This window comes from Canis lupus, chromosome 19, assembly GCF_048164855.1.
Source record: "Canis lupus baileyi chromosome 19, mCanLup2.hap1, whole genome shotgun sequence".
Lineage (NCBI taxonomy): Eukaryota > Metazoa > Chordata > Mammalia > Carnivora > Canidae > Canis > Canis lupus.
This window is the reverse complement of record NC_132856.1, coordinates 54855955-54875418: the sequence shown is the minus strand read 5'-3', so window position 1 is coordinate 54875418 and position 19464 is coordinate 54855955. Positions and strand designations below refer to the sequence as shown.

The following is a 19464-nucleotide window of genomic DNA, read 5'->3' as shown; positions in this document are numbered from 1 at the left end:
GGTGAAATTTGCTGTTGTAAAACACAAACTATAAATATTCACTAAAGAAAATTTAGAGCCCTGAATAGTCCTCTATCAATTAGAAAATTGAATGCGTAGTCAAAACTTTCCAAAAAAAAAAAAGAAAGAAAGAAAATCCCAGTCTCAATTGGTTTTACTGTTGAACTCTACCTTGATGTACATATGCATTATAACATTCCAACAATCAAGCTCATGATCATATTTATCACCTACCTAGTTACCATTTTTTTTCTTGGTGTGAACTCTTAATTTGTACTCTCAGCAAATTTCAAGTATACAATACTCTTAACTATATTCACCATGTTGTCCATTAGATTCCCATGACCTATTCATCTTACATAACTGAAAACATATACACTTTGACAAGCATGTCCCCATTCCCTCCTCCTCACAGCTCCTGACAATCACCATCTAATCTCTGCTTCTATGAGTTTGACATTTTTTATTCCAGATATAAATGAGATAATGCAGTATTGATCTTTCTGTGTCTGGCTTATTTCACTTATCATAATGTCCTCCAGGTTCATCCATGCTGTCGTAAGTGGCAGGGTTTCCTTATTTTAAAAGCTGAATAACATTGTACATATATGCCACATTTTCTTTATCCTTTTATTTATTGATGGACATTAAGTTTTTGTCCTTATCTTTGGTATTGTGAAGAATGATGCAATGAATGCAGTACAGATATCTCTTCATGATAGTATCATTTCCTTGGGATCATATGGTAGTTCTATTTTTAATTTTTTAAAGATTTATTTAATTTTTTTAAGATTTATAAAGGTTAGGTAGGCAGAGGGAAAGGATATTAAGCAGACTCCCTCTAAGCACAGAGCTTGACACAGGGCTCAATCTTAGGACCTTGAGATCATGACCTGAGCCAAAACCAAGAGTTGGACACTTAACCAACTAACCCACTCTGGCACCCCTTATTTCTAATTTTTTGAGGAATCTCCATGCTGTTGTCTGTAATGGCTATACCATCTTATACTTCCGTTAACAATGTATAAGTATTCCTTTTCCTGCACATTTTTACCAGTATCTTTTATCTTTTGACTTTTTGAAGAGTCATTCTAGCAGATGTGAGAGGATATGTCACTGTGGGTTTTTAAATTTTATCAATTACCCAACATATAGTACATAATTAGTTTCATTGTGTTTTTGATTTGCATTGAGTCGCTGACCTGATGATCAGCAGCGTCAAGCATCTTTTCATATCCCTGTTGGCCATTTGTACATCTTCTTTAGAGCACTATGTTCAGATCCTTTGCTCATTTTTAAAAATTGTTTTAGAGTTTTTTGAGATGTATGGGTTCTTTATATGTATAATGAATATTAACTCCTTGCCAGGTATATGCTTAGTGGATATTTGCTCCCATTCTGTAAACTGCCTTTTCACTATGTTGTTTTTGTTTTGTTGTTTTTGCTGTGGAGAAGCTTTTTAGTTGGATGAAATTCTACTTGTTTATTATTGCTCTTTTTACCTGGGCTTTGGCCAAAAAGTTATTGCCCAGACCATTGCTAATAAAGTTTTTTCCTGTTTTCTTCTAGGAGTTCTATGTTTTCAGGTCTTACATTTAATTCTTTAATCCATTTTTGAGTTCATTTTGTGTATAATGGAAGATAAGGGTACAATTTCATTGTTCTACAGGTGGATATCCAGTTTTGCCAGCACCATTTGTTAAAGAGACTATCCTTTCCTCATTGTCTGTCTGTCCTTGACACTCTTATGGAAGATCAGTTGACAGTAAATGTGTGGATGTATTTCCGGGTTCTCTAATCTGTTTCAGTGGGTCTGTATATCTGTTTATATGCCAGTATCACACTCTTTTGATTACTGTAGTCTTGTAAAGTATTTTGAAATCAGGAAGTATGATGACATCAGCTTTGTTATTCTTGCTCAAGATTCCTTTGGCTTGTAGGGTAGCCCTATTTTTAACTTTTTGAGGAACCTCCATACTGTTTTCCAGAGTGGCTGCACTAATTACATTCCCACCAAGAGCATAAGAGGGTTCCCCTTTCTCCACATTCTCCCCAACATCATTTGTTTCCTGTGTTGTTAATTTTGGCTATGCTGACAGGTATCTCCTGTAAGGTATCTCATTGTAGTTTTGATTTGTATTTCCCTCATGAAGAGTGATATTGAACATCCTCTCACATATCTGTTAGCCATCTGTCTGTCTTCTGTGGGAAAATGTCTGTGCATGTCTTTTGCCCATTTCTTAACTGGATTATTTTTGGGGTGTTGAGTTTGATAAGTTCTTTATAGATTTTGGACACTAACCCTTTTTCAGACATGTGATTTGCAAATATCTTCTCCAATTCCAAAGGTTGCCTTTTTTAGTTTTAGTTTTGTTGATTTTTTTTCCTTTGCTGTGCAGAAGCTTTTTATCTTGATGAAGTCCCAACACTTCATTTTTGCTTTTGTTTTCCTAGCCTCAGAAGACCTATCTAGTAAGAAGTTGCTGCAGATGATGTTAAAGCTACTCTGGAGTTTTTGTGGCTCCACATAAATTTTAGGATTGTTATCTCTACTTCTGTAAAGAATATCATTGGAATTTTTTTTTTTTTTTTTCATTGGAATTTCTTTATAAGGATTTCACTGAATCTGAGGATTACTTTGGGTAGTTGTGGACATTTTAATTCTATAAATTCTTCTCATCCATGAACATGAGACATATTTCTATTCATCTGTGTCTTCTCTAATTTCTCTCATCAATATTTCATAATTTCAGTTTACAAGCCTTTCATCTCTTTGGATAAGTTTATTATTAAGTGTTTTGTTGTGACATATGTGGCTTTTTGTTGAGTTGAGGCATATTTCTTCTATACCTGTTTTGTTGAGAATTTTTATCATAAATGGATGTAGAATTTTGCCTGTTTTTTCTGCCTCTATTGAGATGATCATAGTTTTTTTCCTCTTTCATTTTGTTCATGATTTATCACATTGATTGATTTGCATATGTTGAAACATACTTGCATCCCAGAGATAAATCCCACTTGGTCATGAGGTATAATTCTTTGTTTTGTATATTAATGATATTTTCATCTATCTTCATCAGGGATATAGACTTGTAGTTTTCTTGTGATGTTTTACTTGGGTTTGGTATCACAGTGATGTTTCACTCATGAGTTTGGAAGTTTTCTCTCTTATGTTTTTTAGAATGGCTTAAGAAGAATCAGCATAATTTCTTCTTTGAATATTTGGTAGAATTCACTCATGGAGCCATCTGGTCCTATGTTTTTCTTTGTTGGTGGGTTTTAAGATACTGATTCAGTCTCCTTTTTTGTTGCTAATTTGTTCAGGCTTTCTATTCTCCTTGATTCAGTGTCAATAGAATGTATGTTTCTACAAATTTTCCCTTTTCTTCCAAGTTATCCAATGTGTTGGTGTATACTTATTCATAATAGTCCCTTGCAATCCTTTTTATTTCTGTGCATCCATATGTCTCTTCTTAAATTTCTGATTTTATTTAATCTTCTCTTTATTTCTTACTCTACCTAAAGATTTGTTGACTATATGTATCTTTTTTTAATCTGTTTTGTTGACTTTTTTCTATTCTTTCTATTCACTATTTGATTTATCTCTGCTAAAATCTTTATTATTTCTTTCCTTCTGCCAACTATGGGTTTAATTTGTTCTTCTTTTTTCCAATCCCTTGATATGTAAAGTGTTTGAGATCTTTTTATTTATTTTAGAGAGGGAAGGGCAAGGGCAGAAGGAGAGAAAGAGAGAAAATCTTAAGCAGACTCCACACCCAGCATGGAGCCCCATGTAGGGTTCAATTTCATAACCGTGAGATCATGACCTGAGCCAAAAATCAAGAGTCAAACATTCAACTGACTGAGCCATCCAGGCACCCTAGATCTTCCTTGTTTCTAAATGTAGGCATTTTTTTTTGCTATAAACTTTCTTTTTAGTATTGCTTTTACTTCTCCCACAAGTTTTGTCTGTGTGTTTTCATTTTCATTTGTCTCAAGATAATTTTTAAATTCCTTTTTAATTTCCTCTTTTATGCAGTGGTTTTTCAAGAGTGTTTTGTCTAGATTGCAAGTATTCATAAATTCGCCCATTTTCTTACTGTTGTTGATTTCTAGCTTTATAGAATTGTAGTCAGAAAACATATTTGGAATGATTTTGAGCATCTTAAATTTATTAAGACTTATTTTGTGACCTAACATATTATGTATCCTGAATAATTTTTTACATGTGCTTGAGATAAATTTATATATTTATTTGCTAGGAAGTGGAAAGTTCTGTGTGTGTATACATCTATAAATTCCATTTAATCTATGTTTTTCAAATAAGCCATTTCTTTCTTTCTGGATGTTCTATCCATTGCTGAAAGTGGAATACTGAAGTTTCCTCCTGTCTCTCTAGAGACAGTTTTTTACTTAAAGTTTATTTTATTTATTTTATTTGATATACATATAACCACTTCTTGTTTCTTTTGGTTACAATTTGCATGGAATATCTCATCTCTTTCAGCCCACATGCATTCTTAAATCTAGACTGTCTTGGGGCACCTGGGTGGTTCAGTGGTTGAGCATCTTCCTTTGGCTCAGGTCATGATCCTGGGGTCCTGGGATCAAGTCCCATATCAGGCTCCCCACAGGGAGCTCACTTCTCTCTCTGCCTATGTCTCTGCCTCTCTCTGTGTGTCTCACATGAATAAATAAATTTTTTTAAATAATAAAATCAATGCACAGATATCAGTTACAGCTGAGAGGTTAAATATTTTTTTCATCTTTTCTGGTTTATTTTTTCCAGCATTATTAAGGTATGATTGACAAATTAATTTTTTTTCTAACTCTGGGAAACGAACTAGGGGTGGTGGAAGGGGAGGAGGGCGGGGGGTGGGGGTGAATGGGTGACGGGCACTGAGGGGGGCACTTGACAGGATGAGCACTGTTATTCTGTATGTTGGCAAATTGAACACCAATAAAAAATAAATTTATTGTTAAAAAAATAATAAATAAATAAATAAAAATAAAATTGAATATAATTAAGGTGTACAGCATAATTTGATATACATATACATAGTGAAAAGATGATCCCAGTAAAGTTAATTAATATATCCATCACCTCACTTAGCTATCATTTTCTGGTGTGGTGATAATACTTGAGATCTACTCTCTAAACAAATTTCATTTTTTTAAAAGATTTTATTTATTTATTCATGAGAGACACAGCAAGAGAGGAAGAGACACAGGCAGAGGGAGAAGCAGGCTCCCCACAGGGAGCCCAATGTGGGACTCAATCCCAGGACCCCAGGATCATGCACTGAACTGAAGGCACTCAACCATGGAGCCACACAGGTGTCCCTCTAAACAAATTTTAATGACACAATTCATAATTATTAACTATAATCACCATGGTGGACATTAGGTCTTCACAATATGTTCATCTTATGACTGAAAGATTGTATCTTTTGATCAAATCTTCCCCTCCCCGCCCCACAACCCAGCCTCCAATAAATTCAATTGTATTCTGTGTTGTTGTATATTTGACTTTTCTTTAGATTCCATATAAAAGTGAGATCGTGCCATATTTGTCTGTGTCCAGTTTATTTCACTTAGTATAATATCCTCCAGTTTTAGCCATGTTGTTGCAAAGAGCAGGACTTCTTTCTCATGGGTGAATAATATTCATACATATGTATACACACACACACACACACACGTAGATTATATAATAATCACCTTTTCTTTATCTGTCAATGGACACTTGTGTTCTTTGCATACCTTAGCTACTGGTAATAATGCTGTAGTGAACATAGAAGTGCAGATGTCACTTCAAGACAGTGATTTTATTTCCTTTGGATAAATACTGAGAAGTGAGATTGCTGGATGATATGGTTGTACTAGTTACATTCCTGCCAACAGGGTATAATGGTTCTCTTTTCTCTACACCCTCACCAGTACTCTTTTCACTTTTGCAGAATAGCCATCCTAACAGGTGTGAGATGGCATCTTTTTTTTTTTAAGATTTCATTTATTTATTAATGAGAGATACGGAGAGAGAGGTAGAGACATAGGCAGAGGGAGCCTGGTGGGACATTCGATCCCAGGACCCTGGGGGTCACGACCTGACCCAAAAGCAGAGACTCAACCACTGAGCCAGGTGGGGAGGGAACTTTCACTAAGTTAGTTCCAATGCCTGTTGTAGGAGGCACGAGGCAGAGCTCTCCACCTCCACTCACTCTCCACCTGTTTTTCAGTCTCTGACCCTCTGAAATCATGCTTGCTTCCTCACCTCTGCTAAAATCACTCTACCAAAAGTTTAAGGAAATCCAGAAAATGCCAGATCCTTCCAGAACCACATCACTTCTTTTCCTTCCTGACCCTTGTGAGACAGTCTCCCCCTCTGACTTCTGTAATATGACATCTTTATTCAACCAATTATTTGTTCACCATAAATGATTACAATGTTTACTGAATAAATTGTTTATGAATAAAATGAATTGTTTATTGAATAATTCCAATGTGTCCTATGCTGTGAGATAGACAAGTTTCATTCAGGGAGAAGGCAGTGAGCCTGCTACCAAGGCTTCTTCCTTATCACATGAAATCCAATCTCTTACCCACAAAACCACCACTCTTTCACACCTTTGTCTCTCAAAAGGGTTTAATGCAGTACAAGTTTGATATAACAAAGCACAGTGGTATAGAGCAAGAAACAGGATTGACATCACAACAGGAAGTGAAACTGGGGGCTGTGAAGCACCCCTCAAGGGGCCACCTCATTCAATCCTTCCACACAACCTTTTCCTCCTTTTCCTCTAGTTGTCAGAATGTCCCTCTTGGCTTCTGGCTCTCTCCACCTCCCTGGCGAGCCTGTCTTCTCTCAAGGCTTCAGCCAATCTCTTTCTTGCATCTTTCACTCTCCACGTCTGTCTCCGGATATCTCCAGGTGTTACTACTGGCTCTCTGCAGATGGATGGAAGGAGACAGAGATCCACTCCTGGGATCATCCCCGCCCGAGCTGAAGATGGTACCATGCTGGGCTCAGAGCTGCTAAGTGGAGACCCCGCAGCCGCATTACCCAGTGAAATTATTTGTGCGATATTTATGAAGTCCAAAGTACTTAAAGTTTCTCCTTCGCTGCTGCAGGCCTGGAGTCCCTGCAGCCTCCTGTATGCACAGATTTGCTGGGGCTTCTCCAAAGTCCTTTCCCTTTCATTGTACCTGACCTCGTTGTCAGGATGAGAAGTTATCCTTGTGACTGGCCTCTTTAAAATGCAACTGGTCAGCCTTACAGGAAGTGCAACTCTTTCATGACATCTCCTCTTGGTCTTGGCTAAATGGACTTGTCTTTTCTTCTCTGAGGTCTGAGGCATCATGTTTCTTTTGAGTTTGCCCTTTGAAAACAAAATGAAACGTATTATTTGAATAAAATTGGGGATGAGGACCTCCAGCCACAAAGAATGTTCTCAACGTATTTGGATCTTTCAACCTCTCTCCATGGACAAATGTATCTTGAATTGCACTGTGCATCACAATCTTCCAGAGTGTTGTTAAAACTGAGATTCCTGGACCTCAAGCCCAGTAGGTATGGGGTGGGGCCAAGAACCTACATTTTTAAGGGTTCCCAGGTGATGCTGCTGGTGTAGGCACCACACATTGAGAACTAGTTCCTGGGATGCCATCAAGCAGATATAAGTAAAGGACAGAAAGCTTGAGGTCATTACCCAGTGCCAACTCTGGACCCTTTCCCCTCCACCATCTTCCCTGAAGGATGTTTCCCTCTACCCACCCTAGTCAATGTCAACCACACACATGCTGCTACCCCCTGGCCCACCATCATTTGGACACATAATCACAGGTTTCTTTGTATCCCAAGACTTCAAAATTTTAGTATCTCTCTACTAGGCTTTAGGACACACTACCCTTGGTTATCCTAGCTCTCATGCCTCATCTTCAGTGAGATCATGTCCCTCCCAACCCTGAGACACTCACTGTCTTTCACTTGCACACCCAAATCCCATCTTCACTCAACTATCCTCCTGTTCATAGATAAATAACTCAGAAACACAATATTCTCATCACACAGTTCCATTTTTTGCACAAAGACCTCCATTGTAAACCATTTTCCAAGGTTCTGGTCCAGAACATTCTCCCTAATAATTTTCCTTCTCTTCTCTGTTAACATCAGCTTCTCTTTCTGACTTAAGAATTAGTGTTTCTTAGAAGTCAATCCTGCTCTTACATTTGTTCTACATCCACACCCCTGTCTAGGCCATCCATCCATTTCCCTGGCTTTCAAATACCATTAGCACATCGAACTAGAAATGCCCATAGAATCTGCACAGATCTGACTCCAACTCAATACCATCCTCCCACTCACCTCTTTAGTGATAATACTGATGACTCCACTCACAGTGCCCAGATCCCAAGTTAAACTAACCAACTCCCCAAATAATTCACCACTATCTCAGTGTCCCCAAACACACTTGCTAGTACTAATGTCCTGCCTAAACCCGAGTGTCATTCGGGCCACTCTGCCACCTCACACTCATAACAATGAACCATCATCCATCCACCCTCCTGAATCCATCTAACAAACTCAACACTCAAAAACAAAAACAAAAAATCCAGTCAAGAAATCAGCAGAAGACATAGACATCTCTCCAAAAACAAACAAATGGCCAACAGACACATGAAAAGATGCTCAACATCACTCAGCATCAAGGAAATATAAATCAAAACCACAATGAGATACCACCTCACACCTATAAGAATGGATAAAATTAACAACTCAGAAAACAACAGATGTTGATGAGGATGCAGAGAAAGGGGAGCCCTCTTATAGTGTTGGTGGGAATGCAAACTGGTGCAGCCACTGTGGAGAACAGTATGGAGGTTCTTCAAAAAGTTAAAAACAGAGCTACCCTATGACCCAGCAATTACACTAGTAAGTATTTACCTAAAGCACATAAACATAGTGATTTGGAGGGGTAATGCACCCCAATGTTCATAGCAGCAATGTACACAATAGCCAAAATATGTAAAGAGCCCAGATGTCCCTCAGCAGATAAATGGATAAAGAAGATGTGGTGTATATGCACAATGGAATAGTACTCAGCCATCAAAAGGAATGAAATCTTGCCATTTGCAATGATGTGGGTGGAACTAGAGGGCACTACATTAAGCAAAATAAATCAGTCAGAGAAAGACAAATACCATATGCTTTCACTCATGTGGAATTTAAGAAACAATACAGATGAACATAGAGGAAGAGAAGGAAAAATAAAATAAGGTAAAAACAGGGACGCAGGCAGTCCTGGTGGCCCAGTGCTTTAGCGCCGCCTTCAGCCCAGGGCGTGATCCTGGAGACCTGGGATCAACCCACGGCCGGCTCCCTGCATGGAATCTGCTTTTCCCTCTGCCTGTGTCTCTGCCTCTCTCTGTGTGTCTCTCATGAATAAATAAATAAAATCTTAAAAAAAAAAAAAAAAACAGGGACGCCTGGGTGGCTTAGCGGTTGGGCATCTGCCTTCAGCTCAGGGCGTGATCCTAGGGTACCAAGATCAAGTCCCACGTCAGGCTCCCCATGGGGAGCCTCCTTCTCTCACTGCCTGTGTCTCTGTCTCTGTCTCTCTCTCTCTCTGTGTCTCTCATGAATAAATAAATAAAATCTTTTTTAAAAAATAAGATAAAAACAGAGAGGGAGGCAAACCATAAGAGACTCTTAACTCTAGGAAACAAATGGAGGGTTGCTGGGGTGGAACTTGGTGGGAAGATGGGGTAACTGGGTGATGGGCATTAAGGAGAGTACTTGATTTAATGAGTATTGGGTGTTATATGCAACCAATGAATCACTGAATTCTACCCTTGAAACTAGTAATACACTATATATTAACTAAATTAATTTAAATGAAAAATTTTAAAAATCAGATAAATAAATAAGACTCTCAAAAAAAAAAAAAGACTCTCAACTTCTGAGTAATTCTTGAACACCTCTCAGTTTCCCTACAAAATACTATTTCTGCAGTGACCTTTCTTGATCCAGAAATCAGAATTACATTTTCTGTGTTGATTTTTCTTTCAATGTTTACTGGTACCTGTATTATTTCTTTCATATTTTTTAAGATTTTAATTATTTATTTATTTGAGTGAAAGAGTGAGAGAGTAAGGAGCAGGGGGAGGGAGAAGCAAACTCCCCATTGAGCAGGGAGCCCAGTGTGAGGCTCCATCCTGGGACTCTAGGATCATGACCTGAGCTGAAGGCAGACGATCAACTGACTGAGCCACCCAGGTGGCCCTCACTATTTTTCTATAAATTGGATATTCAGTGAAGAGATTACTAATGTGAATTTTAATGTTTTACACCCAGTATCCACTTACTGTTTTGCCTTAGAAGGCACTCAGATATATTAATTGAAAGAAATTATTCAAACTCAAAAATATAATTTCTAGATTTTTCAAATAAATTCACTCGACCACAATTATACAATGACATAATCTCTATGGTGGCAGACTGCACTAAATTATCACCGCCAAAGATTTTTTTTTTATCCTTTCTCCCTGGAATTCATTATAGCATTCCATTTATCCACATTTCAGTTAACCAAGGTCAGCTGTGGTCTGAGGTCCAGAAGAAATGGTTAGGAATGTAACTTAACAATACATCACAATGCCTATGTCACTCACCTCACTTCACCTCATCATGTAGGCACTTTATCATCTCACATCATCACAAAAAAGTTGGGGGGGAGTGTACAATACAGTAGGTTATTTTGAGAGAGACTACATTCACGTAACTTTATTATAATGTTTTTATAATTATTCTATTTTATTATTGTTGTTAATTTCTTGTTGTGCCTGCTGGGGATTTACCCCAAAGATACAGATGCAGTGAAATGCCAGGACATCTGCACACCGATGTTTATAGCGGCAATGTCCACAATAGCCAAACTGTGGAAGAAGCCTCGGTGTCCATCGAAAGATGAATGGATAAAGAAGATGTGGCATGTGTATACAATGGAATATTCCTCAGCCATTAGAAATGACAAATACCCACCATTTGCTTCAACGTGGATGGAACTGGAGGGTATTATGCTGAGTGAAATAAGTCAATCAGAGAAGGACAAAGATTATATGGTCTCATTCATTTGGGGAATATAAAAAATAGTGAAAGGGAATAAAGGGGAAAGGAGAGAAAATGAGTGGGAAATATCAGAGAGGGAGACAGAACATGAGAGACTCCTAACTCTGGGAAACGAACAAGGGGTGGTGGAAAAGGAGGTGGGCGGGGAGTGGGGGTGATGGGCACTGAGGGGGGCACTTGATGGGATGAGCACTGGGTGTTATGCAATATGTTGGCAAATTGAACTCCAATTTAAAAAAAATAAAAAAATAAAAAATTTCTTGTGCCCAATTTATAAATTAAACTTTATCATAAGTATGCAAGTATAGGAAAAAACATATATAAGGTATATATATGGTTCAATACTATCCAAGGCTTCAGGTATCCACTGAGGGTCTTAGAACATGTCCCCTGGGGCTATGGGAGGAGTATCATAGAAGAGTCTGATCACACTAAACTGTTTAAAATGCAAACCTAGGGGCACCTGTGTGGCTTAGTCGGTTAAGTGTCTGCCTTCGGCTCAGGTCAGGATCCCAGGATTCTGAGATGGAGCCCTTCATGGGGCTCTCTGCTCAGTGGGAAGCCTGCTTCTTCCTCTCTCTCTGCCTGCTGTTCGCCCTGCTTGTTCTCTCTCTCTCTCTCTCTCTCTCAAATAAATAAATAAAATCCTTAAGAAAATAAATAAATTGCAAACCTAATTAATGTACCTTTCCTTTTAAGTCAATCATTTCTATCTTTTTTTAAAAAAGGGACACCATAAATCTCATATCATTCCTGTTGTCCTACCACAGTGATGATACCAATCCTTTCCATACGCAAGAGGTCCCAGTTTGGAGGGAAAATTATTTGATCCTCCCATTTATAGAGCACTTATTATATGCCAGGTTGAGCACTAAAACCCGTGATCGAGAATTCAACTTAACAAAGTCACTGCCCCTGCCCTGCTTATTTTAATCTTGATACAAGGAAAGAGTTCATACAAAGAGTAATGAATGTCTGATATCTTGTTAGGTATAATTAATGGGTGTGATAAACAGTAAGGTTGATACAGAGATAGAGAAAGAGGGATGGATGAAAGAAGATAGTAGGGAGGGATAACAGGACAAAAAAATTAAGCACAATTATTAATGATGAAGAAATTAGGGAAGGACTAACGGAGGACATATTTGAGCAAAGGATTCAATTAAAAATAAAATAATAATATTTGTAAAAGGACCAAGCACATTGTGGGTAAAGAATTTTCCTGAGAGGGGGACAATTTAAATAGTGCAGGGCCAAAGTCTATGTCCACTCCCCAGAGATGTTGTTGGTTAAAACAAAACAACAAAACAAAAACATCTAGCCTATTAGCCCAAGAAAACTTCATGTGCAAAACAGTACAATACCTTGAACTGAGGGGGCACTTGATGGGATAAGCACTTGGTGTTATACTATATGTTGGCAAATCGAACTCCATATATGTAAAATACCTTGAACATTACTTAAAAAACATTAACACCTAAGAATCCGCTTTCAATACGATATCTCCTCATTTTAAAAGCTCCTGTCCGCTCACTTAAAAGAAGCTTCGCAGAAGGGTAAGTGTACTAATGGGCACTCGTGCCGTCTGTATGCCCTCCGTACTCACCAGAGTAGGCTGGTTTGGGGAACAGGCAGATACAGCTTCCTGCATGGCTGCAGAGTTGTCCTGATGCCTCCACTCCTGATGCAAGAGCCCGTGGCTTGCTAGAAAATGTGTGACTGCTGCCTCTGATTCCCCTTTTATGGAGGAAGGCAGTGGATAAACCAATCAGCAGATAATCCAAAGAGATATCCTGTCTCAAATCCACGGGATTTAAGCAATTCCTAAATCTTTATACAAAGACACAAAAATTGGGGTACCTAGGTGGCTCATTGAAGGAGCCCATGACTCTTGATCTTGAGGTTGTATCTTTGAGCCCCACTTTGGGTGTAGGGATTACTTAAATAAACTCTAAAAAAACACACAAAAAAATGTGGGGCTATTGACACTGTCAGATATTGTTGTAAATGTAATCATTGAATACATTTGTGTGTGAGATACATTGGTATCTGCAGTTTCTTTCTTTCTTTCTTTTTCTTTTTTTTTTTTTTTTTTTTTTTTGGTATCTGCAGTTTCTATCCACATTTTAATGTTTCCTGTTTCTCCCACTATGGATACAGTTCTTAAAAACAGAAATGGAAGTATCTATGTATAAAAATTTTCATACATCTTATGTTTTATTAGGAAAAAATTAGAAACTGTTTCTTAAAAACAGAATGTCTGAAATATTTATTAACAATTCTAAGGAATGTATCACAAAGACATTGAAATATATTAATATTTTGTGCATCTATATTTCATTTAATTGCTGATGCATTTGAGAATATTTCAGCCATCTTATGTTTTCCCTACCATTTGACCTAAATAATGTTCTTTTACCCTCTTCATTTTACTGACTTTTAATTAACTCTTTTATTTTTTTATTTTTCACCCTTTCTTCTTGTGTTTTCACTCCTATTTTTATTGCATTTACCCTACTGAACTTTGTATTTGCAAGTCTTTTTTTTCTTTTAGCATTTTACTTTATTTTATTTTATGTTTTATTTTAATTCAATTAGCCAATATATAGTATAATACCCAGTAGTCATCTCATTATGTGCCCTTCTTGGATTTTGGGGGGATTTTATGAGACAGAGAGAGCACAAAAGAGGGGGAGGAGCAGAGGGAGAAGCAGGCTCCCCTCTGAGGAGGGAGCCCTGAGGCAGGCCCCCTGGGATCATGACCTGAGCTGAAGGCAGACATTTAACCAACTGAGCCACCCAGGCACCCCAACTCTTTTATTATTCTATTGTTCTTTCAATAAACTTATCAGTTACAATCATATACAAATCTCCATGTAGTTAATGAGGGGCACCTGGCTCAGTCAGCTAAGCATCAGACTCATGATTTCAGCTCAGGTCTTAATCTCAGGGTGGTGAATTCAATCCTGCCTTGGGTTCCATGCTGGATGTGGAGGCTTCTTAAGAAAAAAACATCTTCATGTAACAATTAGATTATGAGTCCATTACTTAATATAGTCTAATACAATTACTTTTACCACCTTCCCCAAATGCTAATAATTACTTCACTCTTCCAAGTACATTTTTTAACTTTTCTGAGTCTGCTTTATTGTTCTCATGGATTTCGATTCTACCTATATTTTAATCTCCAGAGAGATTTCAAGAATTGCCTCATTAAACAAAATTCATTTGTAATTATAAATCATCCTTTTGTTCTCTTCATTCTTTCCTGCATTTCTGGTTTTCAACCTGGGATTCTATTCCTTTGGACTGAAGAACTCATCTAGTATCTGCTTTCTATTTCAAGTCTGCTAACAATTGAAATGTTTCATCTTAAATTGTTCCTAAGACGTCTTTATTGTGGGCAATATCACTGCTCGGTATAGAATTCTGGTTTTGATATGACATTTCTTCTAGCATTTTAAAACGGTGCTCTGTTGATATCAATATTATTTAATCTTTATTTTAATAACACCAATTAACCTTTTTCTTGGTTTTTTGGCATCTGCATTCTCCAAACTCTGTCGCCTTAACTTTGGTTTTTTTAGACAATGACATATCTCCCTGTTGTCTCCTGTGTACTGACTTTGCTTAGGAGATGGTGATTTAGTTACATCTGTGGGTTGGTGCCTTTCATTGACATGCCAGAGACTGTTGTATCTTCACTTCTGATACCACTCTTCTGCATGATCTCTGAGCTCTTTTTTTATTTTTATTCAAATTCAATTTAATTAACATATACTGTAATATTAGTTTCAGAGGTAGTATTTAGTGATTCATCAGTTGCATACAACACCCAGTGCTCATTATTACATCACGTGCCCTTCTTAATGCCTGCCACCCAGTCACCCCTTCCCCAACCACCCACCTCCCCTCCAGCAACCCTCAGTTTGTTTCCTAAGGTTTAGCATCTCTTAAAGTTTGTTTCCTTCCCTGTTTTCATCTTATATATAATTTTTTTATAAATTTATTTTTTATTGGTGTTCAATTTGCCAACATATAGAATAACACCCAGTGCTCATCCCATCAAGTGCCCCCCTCAGTGCCCGTGATCCAGTTACCCCCATCCCCTGCCCACCTCCATTTATTTTATTATTTTTCCTTCCGTCTACTATGTTTATCTATTTTGTTTCTTAAATTCCACATATGAGTGAAATCATATGGTATTTGTCTTCCTCTGATTGACTTATTTCATCTCAGCTCTTCTTTTGATCTCACTTTTCTTTTAACTCTGTTTTGAGTTTACTAATAGTGTTTACCCTACATCTGATATATTGGCTAATTGAATTTAAATTAAAAAAAAACTAATAGTGTTTACCCTATAGTTTTGTTAGGATATTTGCTAACTAGCAAATATCTAGACTGTCTTCTGGTTTAGTAACCCAGCCTTTTGCTGGAATCCATCCCTTCTTAATTACTTAAATTTTTAATTTCAATTCTACTGTAAAGACAGCAGAGGAGGAGCTCAGTTAAGTGTCTGCCTTCAGCTCAGGTCATGATCACAAGGTCCTGGGATGGACCTCTGCATCGGGCTCCCTGCTCAATGGGGAGTCTGCTACTCCCTCTCCTCCTTCTCCTGCTTGTGCTCTCTCAAACTCTCACATTATCTCTCAAATAAATAAATAAAATCTTTATATAAAATAAAATTCACCAGAAAGATAGAGGGGATGAACAACCTGAGTGAGAGAAGAAAATGACATCACACCAATCTGGTAAAGTACATCAAGCCAAATCATGTAAAGAATTCTGGCAAATAAAAAATAAAACTGAAAACCCAATAGAAAAGTGGCTCAAAATTCTAAAAAAAGCACACCGTAAAAAAGGATAAACAAATACTCAATTACTGTGTTAAAAAATAAAATGTTAAAAAAAATGTTTAACCTCTTTAGTTTCAGGGAAATGTTAATAAAAGTCACAATAAGAGACTATAAAACAAAAAAAAAGAGAGACTATAAAACAGACATTAGTTGAAATGACAAGAAAGCAGTAGTCCCAGGAGCTGCCCAGGCTATGGAGCAGTCAGATCATTCCGGTATGGCCAGTGAGAATCTAAATTGGTAGAACCGGTTTGGAAAGTCAGTAGCCTCTGATGGAATGATTACATCCTCAATACTGTGCACCTAGTTGGCAACAGACAGGTTTTAGTTTGGTCAGAATGACTGGAGTCTAAACAGCTCTTTGCTAGAAACGAATCAATTGTGTTACCTGCAGGGAATGGATATATACGGTGGTGTCTGCACCCAGTGGAACTCAACCCGGCAATAGGAATTCACAAATAACTACAGAGAAGAATAAAAATGCACCTCACAAGTGTGATGTTGAGCCACACACCCACGGAAACAGCCTCAGGACAGCGAGATCCCGGTGGTGATTGACGGCTGCTCCGGGACTACACAGGAAAGCCCCTGGGTCCTTACAGAAGCTCCAGGCCCCAGGGGCTTCCAGGAATTATCTTTCCAGTGGTTGTCAGAGTAACTGCAGCACGCTGGTGGTCGCTTTCAGGGTTGGTTGGGGAGGGTGACTCCCCTGGCAGCTCCTCCACCCCCTCCTTACCTCCCCTTTGAGCCTCCCCAGAGGGCTGCAGAGTCCCAGCATGCATGTGATCACCTCCAGCTGTCCTGGGAGATGAGGTCCTGGTCTTGGTGCCACCGGCAGTTCCGCAGCTCACGCTCAGCAACGGGGTCCTGGTGGTGTACTTGCGCATGTTCTGAGGTCACAGAGGGCCACCAGTTATCTGCCCAGGCCTGGTGGCTCCATCCCTCCAGGCCAATGCACGTGGGGAATCAATATTGGAGAAGGATCCATCTCAGTCCATAGAGCAAAGCACATGCAAATCCCCCTTGCATTTAAGGAGAGCAAGGCTTCCCGGGGTCGGCCAGCCCCTCGCTGCGTGGGCACCCTCAGCCAACCATCCCGAGATCGGCCCCTCTTCCCTCAGTACGTTGGTCCTCTAGCCCTTCTCCAGCTGCTGTCAACTGCCCGCGTGGCAGTCGGAGGATGCACCCCCGAAGGTCTGGGGTCCTGGCCCATCTCTGCACTCAGACCTCTGCCTCCCACACCAACTCCGGGACCAGAACCTTGCCCTGTGGCCCATCGCAGACCAGCCTCCCAGGGCTGGAGGCGACTTTTCTAAAGGGATTGTCCCCAAGAGCCCACTCCTCTGTCAAGAACTGGCAAAATGCAAATGTTTATAGCAGCCATTCAGGAACAGTGGACATCTGCTTCTTCTAAGGTAGTGTACATGACCTCAGTCACCCGCACTTAGGAACACCACAAATGGAGATGCTGGGGGCTCTCACCCAGACCTTTGCTCTGGAACAGATGCCATTGTGAAATGAAAGAGACACCCTACAGTTTGGGGAGGAAATAGGGGGATGGGGTGACTGGGTGACAGGCACTGAGGGGGGCACTTGATGAGATAAGCACTGGGCGTTATACTATATGTTGGCAAATTGAACTCCAATAAAAAAATTTATATAAAAAAATAAAAAGTTAAAAAAAGCAAATCTCATTTATCACAAAGAACTAATACACAAAATAGATAAAATCTCTGAATAGCCCTTGCTGGTGGGGGGGGGGGGGGGGGTCCAGAGGGAAAATAGAAGAAAGACTTCAACAGACATTACACCAAGGAAAGCAGTTGAAAAGCTGTCCAACATCACTCCATTGAGAGCAATGAAAATGAAATCCACTGGACATACCAGAATCCAGGCCTTAGGGTGGCTGCAATGAACATTGTGACCCTAAGGAGGACTGGGGAGGATATAGCAGCTGGAGTTCTAGCCCATTCTTTTTGGGAATGCAAATGGGACAACCACTCAGGGGAAATGGTGTGTAATTACTTCTTCATTAATTATACACTTACCATTTGCCCCAGCTTTTCTACTCTGATACGTTTACTTGAGAGAAATGAAAAGGTATGTTCATAAAAGCACTGAATGCCAATGGCCAAAAGCTAAATATGACTCCAGTTTCCTTCAACATTCAAAGGATTTTCAAACAGTAACCAATCCCTCACAGGGGATGCTACTCAGCAATGAAGAAAATGAGATTTTTAAATTTGATTCCAAGTTTAACTATAGTGAAGTTATTATAAATACTAATATTTGATTTAATTATTTGGAAGATTATAAATCTACCATGGAAAACTTAGCTCTTATAACGGGAAATCTTTTGAGATCTGCATACCAATCAAGTGTATCTGGTCAAATTTAACTTTGGAATTGAGTACCCTGTAACACACACTGGATTTCCAAGCTCTGAACAAAGACAAATTATAACATATCTCACTCATCGCTTTAGTGTGAATTATAATTCAAATGATAATATTGGATTTCTTGAGTTAAATAAAATGTTTTAAAACTGTAGTTTATCTAATCTAAATGTGTTTGCTCCAAGTTTGGAAATGACATAGAGCATTTGTTATATATCTATTGGGCTTGGCTGGATGAAGCCAGTGATAGCTAAACCCACAAAAGTGGACAGGGTTGATTTCCCAAAGAAAAGGAAGCTCCAACAGCCCCTAGAGAGTGTAGTCACCCACCCTGATAGTATGTACGTGCATACACACACAAACTTAAAAATGTACCAAGGTTCCATCTCTTTCTCTGTCACACACACACTTCTCCTTACACAATTACAAAGGCACATTCACAAATACAATGTAAACTGGCACAAATCCAATCTAAACTGGCCTGAGATCAACCCCAAATTTCCATCAGAATTTCTCAAATGTCAAGGTACCGCTAATCTAAGAAGTCCTCATGGCTGCTCCCAGAAAAGGAAGTTGGAAGCCAGATTATTTCAACAATTGGTGGGAATCAAAACCAGAAAGTTTGTCAGGATGTCTTGTGCATTTCCTTCTGCCTCTCTTAAAAGTTCAATACTTATGGATAACAATTCCTGTGATATTCTTTTTTATAAATAAATTCTTCTATGTAAAAATTCCACTTCTATTTACAATGTAAAATGGAAAATAGACAAATAAAAATAAGTATTTCATGAAATGAATGGATAGGGTAGAGCAGACAGTGAATATCAGTTATGTAATACCTAGAGAATGGGGGTTGAGTCAGGGAACAGGTTATACTGGAGGAATTCTAATCGCTGATTCTGATTACATCTACCTCATTGTCTGAGTTATCCTCAACCTTTCACCTCTTCCTAGTCCCTCCTATTATTTAGCACCAGGGCCAACCAATCACATCAGACCTTGCTAACAAACCCACTGATTCTGCCCCATATGACAACACGTGGAGGATTCCCCCAAGACCTCACTCTGTTCCTGCACTCTTCTC

General features: G+C 38.7%; 1 protein-coding gene across 4 annotated transcripts; it reads right to left on the bottom strand.

Annotated features, from left to right (window-relative positions):
- Positions 1-6628: 6628 nt before the first annotated feature.
- LOC140610960 (putative methyl-CpG-binding domain protein 3-like 5) lies at positions 6629-16886 on the bottom strand. Of its 4 annotated transcripts, none has more exons than XM_072787547.1 (3): positions 16721-16886; positions 12735-12865; positions 6629-7379 (listed from the first exon to the last, which is right to left on the bottom strand). In XM_072787547.1, the coding sequence occupies exons 1-3, from the start codon at positions 16869-16871 to the stop codon at positions 6801-6803; spliced, it is 861 nt and encodes a 286-aa protein (XP_072643648.1). In that variant the 5' UTR covers positions 16872-16886; the 3' UTR covers positions 6629-6800. The 4 variants fall into 4 exon arrangements, with proteins under 4 accessions (XP_072643648.1, XP_072643649.1, XP_072643650.1 ...); XM_072787548.1 differs by having other exon boundaries at positions 16775-16886; XM_072787549.1 differs by lacking the exon at positions 16721-16886 and adding an exon at positions 16471-16602.
- Positions 16887-19464: the final 2578 nt, after the last annotated feature.